Consider the following 10,539-nt stretch of genomic DNA (forward strand, 5'->3'; position numbering starts at 1 on the left):
ATCGTCTTCTTTGGGTTGACATTGTCGCTTGAGTGCAGTGAGCAGAGAATCCCACACTCCGGTGATGAACCCTTCTGCTTTCTCTAACGGTACTTCGGACTTGAAATCTTTAAACTTCACCGTGTATTTGTAAGCCGTGGTTCTAAATTTTCTAGAGGAGCGCTTTTCCGTCTCTCGAATGGAATAGTACTTTTCAGGGTTGACAAAGGGTGGTGGACTTGGTTTAGAGGGTTCGGATTATGGTTCACTCATGTCCTCTTCAAAATCACTGGCATGAATTTGTGTCAATATTTCAGCCCTGGTACGAGGCGATAGATCACGTTTCTGCCTCTTACTTTCTTCTTCTTTCTTCTCGAATGAATGGGATCGTTTCATCTTGAAAGCAAAAAGTCAAATGACTCAAGTTCAAACACCATGAACTACTTTATAGTCATAGCAGACCAGCGTATATAAAAGGGTGTGTGTCTTGTCCTTTCACTATTCATTTCACTCTCAAGCCGAGCACAACGATGGAAGAGACTAACCAGATGGAACGTTTCGTCAGAGCTTTGCGAGGGGTCATTAGAAAATTCTCTTCAGACCATCCTACGGACTACTCTCCTTCCTTTCGAGATAAAAGTCAAGATACTTGCTATATCTGTCAGAAGAAAGGGCATTGGTCTTCAGAGTGTCCAGACCGTCAAAAAACAGGAGCTAAAAAAGACAAAAGTAAAGATACCTGTTATTATTGTAAAGAAAAAGGACATTGGTCTCCAGATTGCCCAAAAAAGAAACAAGAGGAGTCAGAAGAAAAGAAGGATTCTTCAGAAGAAGAGAGGGATTCTTCAGAGGAAGAAAGCAGACAGGTGAAGAAAAAGAAACAGGAGACGAAAAAAAGAAGGGAAGAAAGCGAGGAGGAAGAAGAGGAAAAGAGTGTGACGGTGAAGAAATTCAAAAAACAGAGAGACTAAACAAGGAGAAAAGAAGAAATCAATGAACTTTTTATTAAAGTGTTGTGTTGTGAATTGTGAATTGGATTGTAAAAAATGGAGAAAAGAATAAATGAATGATATAAGGTAAGAGTCTTTGAGTTTTGATTTTAAAATAAGAAGCTACACTCACGCACTCATACACAGGCACGTACTATAAGGGTAAAAATGGGTGGGGTTTATTTTTTTTTTTTTGAGTTATTGGCAAATTGAAATTGTATTTCTTTTCGAGATATGTGGGTGGCCCTGAAAAGGGCCTTTTTTCTTTACGATGTAGGGGTGAGTTTAAGCAATCAACTTTAACTGCCTTATGCCTTTGCCACGGCCAAGGCCTACTTCTGGACTGCGTAATGTTGATGATGATGATAACGATTGGGTTGAAATCACTAAGGGTGGTACGGTAGGCTTAGTCACAGGGTTGACGTGTTTAGCTCGGGAAGGTCGTATTCTCTTCGGTCGTGATAAAGAAGTCTGATACATTTGTTTCAGACTTCTTAACTCCGCTAAAATATCCAACAGTACCGTGACCGTTTGATTCTCACCCTCTTGTTTCTTTGCTGCTACTTCTTCTTGCTGTTGTTTTTTTCTTACCTCTTCTTCTTGTTGCTGTTGCTGTAGGAGAAAAGCCTGTTCCGCTTCCTTTTGTCGTTGCATAAATTTCTCCAATTCTTCTTTCTGTCTCTGTCTAAAATTCTCCACTTGCGGTAATGAAGAAGGTAACGAAGGTTCCGGAACAAATTCTTGCGAGGAGAGAAAATCCACAAAATCCCAATTCACTTCTTCTGAAAGTAAGTCCGAGTTCCCTTGGGCAGTCTCCCCTGCTGGTGCAGCCCAATGGATCGTTTTCTGAGTTTCCGTCATGTTGAATCACTGTCGCATAGATTGACTGCACACAAGCGTTAGCGAATCTATATTGACTACGTGACGTCACAGACTGCTCTCTTCGGATTGGATGCGGGCTGACTGAATTCTGTAACGCGTGTTCGGATTGGTGAATGAACTCAATCCGTTTCAATCCCTCCTGTCCCTATAAATAAGCGCCGTTCACTGCATTGATTCACCTATTCTCATCGCTTCAAGATGTGGACTACAGTTGAGTCATCCACCCTTGTGTCTTCCATGATGTTTCGGACAGACTTGCTTATGTATGTCCGATCGAAGTGGACCGTTGTCCACAGGACAAACACCAGCCTGTGGATACGTAGGATCTACGTGGAAAGACAAGGATGCCTGAAAAGAGTGCTGATGTACGGACCAACAGTAAGACGCAGCCTAAGGAGAAGAAGAAGACCAATGCGGTGCCATTTATGTTTATGAATACATTAACATAAACCCAAAGGCCCTTTTCAGGGCCAGCCATATTTCTCGAAAAGAGATAGTCTTTGAATTGCCTACCCCTTTTTTTATTTTATTTTTTTTTTAAAAAAAATAGAGACCCTCCCTGTTTCAATTTTACATAGACCCTATACAGTCCCAAGGGTTTATGTCCATGTTAAATTTACATAGACCCTATATTGTCCTAGGGTTTTTGGCCATGTTAATTCCCATAGACCCTATATGTTCCCACGATTTTTCTCCATGTTAAATTTACATAGACCCTATATTGTCCCAGGGTTTTTGGCCATGTTAATTCCCATAGACCCTATATGTTCCCACGATTTTTCTCCATGTTAAATTTACATAGACCCTATATGTTCCCAAGGGGGTCTGTAATGATAAATCCCATAGACCCTATAAGATCCCCATTAACTACTTACGATTACTCAATACAGTTACTCAACATACATATCACTGAATGATATTAAAGCAATAGTGTTGTTATTTTCAATAATCTTCATTAAGAATCTGAAATATATTTACGTCTCTAAATCACATAGCGTTTGCACCATACCACGAAAAGCCGTTTATTTTCGATTACATACCAGAATTTAAAAATCCCATCTGCATTCGTTGCAAAATATTAATGCACCCTGCGAAAACAGTCGTCGAGTTTAATTAGACATTTATATAGACTCTCTCCATCCGCTACCTTTTATGGTAGATTATCCTTATTTATACAGTAAAGACTACCATCATTCAAAGAATATGAAATTTAGAACAGAGCAAGAACTATTTCAAACTGTACGAAACGTGTATCAAGACATTGTCATTACATGAATTCAGATTGGTCCTTCTAAACCACTTTTAATACAATCTATTCTTTCCTAGGGTATATCTTAATTGCTAGCGATTGCGGGTTGGCGATGTGAATTGGGGGTGGGCACTCTTATTGTATAAACACACCGATTACTCATGTACCTTTTGTATCTAATGGTCATCTTTGCTCAATAACTGTTACCCGAACAAGTTCGTTCCTGTTGAAAAACAGTCGAGATATTTTTTGTCTCACTTGTTATTAAAGAAAAATTGGTGAACGTGATCTGGACGGATACAACGCCATTATGGAAACAATCCATGAATGACTTGAAAACTGGTGGTTTTATCAACTTTCAGACGTTTGCCTGGGCCATTGATCCTAAATTGGCCTCTAGCTGGTAGTGGTCCTCTGCATGGTTCCAACAGCCAATTTCTACATGGCTTTTAACAAAATTATATGTCAGTTAATAAGAGTGTTTGGTAAGACCAATTTGAAACAGACATTCATCTACAAGTTGTACAAGTGGAACGATATTAGTATTGATGTTAGCACATCTGCCAGTTGATCCAAAAGTGAATTGGTAAATTCCGCAGCTTCATTACCGCTCTTAGAATGCATTACTTATATTCGATGATAAAGCTTAAACACAAATCACATAGATGGTTAAGTATCCGTCCTGATTAATATTGAGTACGTAGAACTGAATTTCGTCTCCAGCAACTAACGATGATGATATTGCAGCTTTGTTAATATGTAACTGATGTGAATTGCAAACGAAAATCATGATGAGGATCAAGTAATTTGTTATTGAAGTTGTGAAAATCCATTCTTGAAAGTGCCAATATGGTCGAGAACTACATCTTGTGCATCTGCGTTAGTATTTCCTCCAACGTTTGGAGGCCACCTTATGGCATACGGTTAAGAACCATAATTATTAGATGTGTATTTGATAAACATCATAGCTGGTCCAGCTGATATCGCGTAATCATTGCTGTACCTAGTAAGTTCAACAATAGTCATGGCAAGATCTACGTTGTCAAGAATTGACAAAATTTCCCTTCCTTGTATGGTATAAGGTATGGAATAATGTACACTGTTGGACAACGCCATGATACCATTGTTCATTCACGCGTATCGGACACATTCGTAGGTCTGTTAGGCAGTTGCCAAACAACCAGACATGCCTCCCGACTATAAATCGACCCAACAACACTTAAATACTTTAAACAAACAGCACACCATCCGATCTTCTAAATTCCTGTACGTGCCCTTAACAGTCCTCATATCTGGACAGATTACATGCTACAGGCACGTATGATATTACCACAATCAATGATGCAGTCCAATGAAGAATGTCAGTATTCACCAGCAAAAACTCTAAAATGTATATAAATGAACATCAGCACACACTCAGTTCTATCACTGCAAATGAATTGCAGCAATAGCGGGTACACTTTGGAATGTCGTTTTTGAGAACAGAGTTTGTTTAGCCAAAGAATGAGCAACTTTTAGGGCCTAAAGGGACTCGATATCATATTGCTCCTGAGACAGAATTATCTCAATGACGCACATCAACAAAACGCATTATGCTGTCAGTAGCAGTTATAAATGGAATTCTGAAAACATGGGCATAGGCACGAGAGGTAGAGCCTTCCAAAGTTATATGCATTTGCGTTTTCACAATTTGTGGAATCATGTGATTTAATATCAATAAGGCATGCACCACCTATCTTTCATGTCATAACAATTGTGTATCCAGATTGGAATGTTGTAGATCTTGGGTGTGAAACATTGTTGATACAACTGTACTTTAGAGATCGACCATGTATTTAATATCATGACAGTGTTAATGTATGTATGAAACCCATGACAGTTGTTAAAGCGCGCACACTCGTCATGCGACATATGAAGGATCAGGACTCGGTGACGTTGTTCGTGTAGTTTTCAAAGGCGCAAAGATGCTCACTGTATTATCATCGTGTTCTGCATCAATTGCACAACAAGTTACAATGCGAGTTCTTGACAGTATCAAAAACATTGCTGTGGATCGGATGAAAAAGGCTCAATCACTTCGAGGTCGACGAAAACGATTAGTCACTCAAGTACCAACAAAAGCGACTAATTTACCATTAACATAAATTTGACGGCTTCATTTGGTAAAATAATTAATAAAACTGCTCAACAACGACTTTTAGATGCAATGATTGCATACCTGTTAATGGTATGTGGATTATGGTTGAAAACGTGAGATGAGTAGAGTGACGATGGCAGTTTTGCCGGTAACTTCTCTGCGTCACTACATGACTCTACTTGGGCCATTTTACGTTGATGTATTATTAGTATTAATACTACGCTGGCTGGATAACATATCTGGCCTGCCTGCTAAAAGTTCAAAAGTCATGGGAGATGACGGCAGTGATGTATATAGAATTAAAATGACAAAACCATCATAAGCACACTACTGCGGAACTTGTCAGTCCAATGAGGTATTTCATAAAGCACTCATACAGCACTGGTTGATTTGGGCTTTGTGTGACATATCATGAATTACTCACTGGTATAAGGCTGTCGTGACGGAACTTGTCAATTCATTGTGGTATTTCATACAGTATTTCATACAGTACTCATACAGCACTGGTTGATGCGGGCTTTAAGGGATATTTCATGAAGTACTCATTTGTATAAGGTTATCGTGAAGCAACTTGTCAATTCAATGGGGTATTCCATACAGTACTCATTCAGCACTGGCTGATGCGGGCTTTAAGGGATATTTCATAAAGTACTCATTTGTATAAGGCTATTGTGATGGAACTTGTCAATTCAGTGGAATATATCAGGCAGTACTCACTGATGTAAGGTTTATTTAACTAACAGTAAAATTCAATATATTTCATACAACTCTCTCCTCTTTGTGTATTTCAATAAATTATATAAATTAAATCAGTTAATGTCGATAGTGTACTTTCCTGACAATTTTCATTTAAAAGTTTAGATAGTTAATGTAAATCGTCTGTTTCTACAATACTTGGTTTTGCACCTCTCTGTTGCATGACGAAAGATAGATTCGTACAAGTGTAGGAGTCCTGAATGACTAAAAGTGACAATTCATTGTGATATTTCATTATTTCATGCATCACACATTGACGTGAGCAATATTTCTTTCCTATCTTCTAAATGTGTGTTTTGATGTCATAACGTTTTAAATTGTACTTTATGCAAAGCGTTTGTATTTTAATTAAAATACTCATTTTATTCAAACATCGACACACGCATGACACACGCAGATAGTTAGCAGTGATGTACGATATATATATATATATATATATATATATATATATATTACAATGTTGCTAAGTTCATCATTGAATAAGGCTTTCGTTCATTATTGTATGTTTATTTCTATATCGAAATGTCGATGAAAATCAGAAGATTGGAACTGATTCTAGAATCAATTAAAAATAATTAATCAGCAGAAGCTATATCGTTCCTTAGTAGAAGTGTCTTCACTCTGATTTTAAATCTGATTCATGTTTAAAGTCATGCTGTCGATACCAAAAGAGGAATACACCGTCCAGAAAAGATAGTATCAAACTGAATTAATGATCATCCGTTTGGTTTGTTGCGACAATACGCGTAGATAGAACATGAAACAGACCCAAAGAACCTAAGTGACAAGTTATTATATGTTCTAATATAATTGGATTTTAACATTCATTAATGTAATTGTTTTTAATTGCTGCATTCGACAAATAGTGCGCTCTTACAATTATCTGCTTTGTTTTATATCTCTTCATGTTTATCTGTTTTAGGAAGCAAAGACTCAACGACAATAAGCACTGATGAACTTACAAGAACAAATATTGAACGTTGCGAATAAAAATATACTTGATAACCAAAACGTCTCAACGAAAAGTGAAATAATTGATTGAGCTGCACAGATCTATTCGATCATTTCATTGTATTACACCAATCGCCTCATATACTTGATAATCAGGCCATGGCAAGAAGACGTATTCGATCAGTATTGTTGATAATATATGTCATTATAACAGCCATCGAAGCCATTGTAACTTGTACTGAGGACAAAACATCTTATCTCTGCAAAAATATAGCCAACACGAGCGATTTCCCACATTCCTTGCCTTCGAATATACGTAAAGTAATCTTGAAAGGAACATATGAATTGAAGAGACATTTCCCCACTGCACCTTTCAGCAAACAAACATGGGCAAATGTATCAGAGCTTTCAATAATTGAATTTCCAGCTGTGACGTTTATTCCGGCAGGTTCTCTTGACGGCTTAGAACATTTAGAGTTTCTTTCCATATCGTCATGTTACCACCTCAGATACCTGGATCCCGACATATTTCGTTATATGCCTGACCTTCATGCACTGCACTTGGACGAGAACCCTTATCTTAAAATATCTAACGTGGAAGCGGCTTTGACTGGCAAACTGAGTAAGCTCAAATATCTATCTTTAATTGCAATCCAAGCTAAAACGGAATCTGGTATGCTCGGAACTAACTTTTCTAAGGCTCTTGTAGGCAAAAATCTTACATATTTAGATATAAGTCGTGCCAACATAATCTTTATATCCCCTGAAGTATGGTACGACACAATTCCGACCGTAAGATATCTCAATGTTTCTTATTCTTCATTCGTTATACTAGGGTTCAGATTGCGTGCATCTGTATCAAAGTATAATCTTGAACTTTTAGATATTAGTGGATGTCGTTCTGTGACAAAAGACGTTATTAGAAAACGGGACTTTACACGTACATGTGATTTACCTGAAAATATAACATATTTGCTTGGTAAGAATATAGTAGAAGTAGGTACCGATGTCAGGGCTAACTTTGCAATCAATCTGACAAAGTGTGAAACGAACAAATTACTATTGTTAGATTTAAGCAATAAAAGCTTAAGAAGTTTAAATATAACGGTTTCAGTGGCATCTAATTTCAATGCAGTCCAGATGTTGGACCTAAATAGTAACGATATGGAATACATATCGCAATCTTTTTTAAGCGGCTTTCCTTCACTAAAGATACTTGACTTGTCCAAAAACCAGTTCCATATGATGCAAAATATGGACGAGTTTGTGCATATATTGTCTCGAAACAACGAGCTTGAGATAGTATTCTTGCGTAGCAACTATCTTAGTGTAGTACCGGCAAACATGTTTTCATCTAATTTCAAGCTACGCATTCTTGATTTGAGTGACAATGATCTCACATCTTTGAATAGCGAGTGGCACAACATGCAGTATTTAACGCTGATTGACTTAAGAAACAACCAGCTGGAAAATTTACCTATACCCTTCGTAGAACAAGTAGAGAACATATTTCGGCATCAAGTCACGGCTAACAAACAGAATACCAGCATAATGAACATGTTGCTCAGTCAGTTTCTTGATAAGTACATTTTAGCAGAGAGGTACAGATATGGTTACAATGCAGAAAAAACGGAACAAATCACAGAACGATCGGCAATTGTTCCACCATATTTGACAATCAACCTTTCTGAGAACCCTCTCTTGTGTGATTGTGATACACTGGATTTTTTACAGTGGATTATGACTACAAATATCAGCATTACTAACAGAACAACATTGCTATGCAAATATGGCAATCATAAAATTGTATTGAATTTCAAAAGTTTCGAAACTGTCAAACAAACTTGCAGACTCCCAATTATTATCGGTACTGTAATTGCATCATTCGTGGCAATTATTTTATGTATATCCACATTCTTTATTTTACGTCGTTGTAGGCGCCGAATGACACGAAAAGACGAAAGCATAACAAAACTGAAAAGAAAACTTCTAAAGAAAAACAAAAAATTCAAATATGTTGTCTTTATGCCATATTGCAGTAAAGACTATGATATCGTAGAGCAAACCATCCGGCCCTCCTTAAATAGTTATCTAATGGAAAGGCTTAACACCGACAAGGATCTTGTGTGCACTGGAGCTGATTCATTTGTTCCTGGCATGCGTATCATAGATGAGATACATCGATGTATTGACGAAAGTCTAGTAGTAGTCCCTGTAATCACACCAGCATTTCTCCAGTCCCAATGGAGCCAGGAAGAATGTGCTGTGGCTATTAAGAAACACAGAAAAGTTGTGATTTTAATGGAACAGCATACCGACACATCTATGGCAATTACGACTATCAAGGATCTGATCGCGCAGTACGGAAGAGCCACCTGGTCCAGTACTGAAAGTCATTTTGTTATTTCTCCCTCTTGGAATATAATTTGCCAGGGAGTATTTAATATAGCTGCCGATACTCTTCGTAATTATAAAAAACAAAATATTCACGGGTCTAATTATTCCCTTCCATTATTTGAAGAAAGCGCGTAGTGCAATTAATTCCGTATTTTCCCCGTACCCAACTATATTTTCCACAATAACAATAATCTTTATGGTACGCAGTATTCTTTGTATCATAAAAGGATGGAGCTTAGCACGTAAAAGCAACCTTCACAGATTTTACTAAACTTGACGGTTTCGCTTTTCCTGTTACTTATTTTAGGATTATTGTGTCTTATTTTTATGCAACGATTTTCCAAAGTGCTGCATCCAAGTATCGAATAAAATTTGTTGACAAGAAAGGTTACAAGTTCTATGTCATATTAGTTTATCTAATAATCGAACACGACAGCTGTTTTTTCCCACATTTTATCAACTTCTTATCTGTGTGGGGATAGCTAAAAATTATTATTAAATGTACAGACCGTACAGTGTACAAAAAATAACAACTCGCTAAGCAATAAATGCTGCAGTAAAAGATTCCCAGATTTAACCTCTGTATCGTCTACCTTGAATGATATTAGAAGGATGCCAAATTCAACCTCATTATCGTCTACCTTGAATGACATTAGAAGGATGCCAAATTCAACCTCATTATCGTCTATCTTCAATGCTATTAGAAACATGCGAACTTTAACTTCTGTATCGTCTATTTTCAGTGCTATTATAAGCATGCCGAATTTAACCTCTGCATCGTGTATTTTCCATATTAGAAGCATGCCAAATTCAACATCGTATTATCTATCTTAAATGCTAATATACACATGGCAAATTATCCTCTGTATAGACCATTTTCAATGATATTAGAAGCATGCCAAATTTAACATCTGTATCGTCTATTTCCAGTGCTTTTAGAAGGACGCCAAATTTAACCCCTGTATCGTATATTTTTTGTGCTGTTAGAATCATGTCGAATTTATCCTCTGTATCTTCTGTTTCATTTTATTAGAAGCCTCCGTATTGTATATCTTAAATGCTATTATAAACATGCCAAATTAACCTCTCTATCATGCATTTTCAGTGCTATTAGAAGAATGCCAAATTTAATCTCTGTATCGACCATTTTGAATGATATTAGAATGATGTCAAATTTACCTTCTGTATCGTCTATTTTC

The 10,539-nt window shown here is 37.1% G+C and overlaps 1 protein-coding gene across 1 annotated transcript; it reads left to right on the forward strand.

Moving 5' to 3' along the window:
• The first annotated feature begins 6,918 nt into the window (after positions 1-6,918).
• Positions 6,919-9,512, forward strand: LOC149774726 (toll-like receptor 4). The gene has a single exon (XM_089944749.1). The coding sequence runs from the start codon at positions 7,103-7,105 to the stop codon at positions 9,473-9,475; it is 2,373 nt and encodes a 790-aa protein (XP_089800875.1). The 5' UTR covers positions 6,919-7,102; the 3' UTR covers positions 9,476-9,512.
• The last annotated feature ends 1,027 nt before the right edge of the window (positions 9,513-10,539 follow it).

Source organism: Sinohyriopsis cumingii, unplaced genomic scaffold (genome assembly GCF_028554795.1).
Source record: "Sinohyriopsis cumingii isolate HCF-2022 unplaced genomic scaffold, ASM2855479v2 utg000160l, whole genome shotgun sequence".
Classification (NCBI taxonomy): Eukaryota; Metazoa; Mollusca; class Bivalvia; order Unionida; family Unionidae; genus Sinohyriopsis; species Sinohyriopsis cumingii.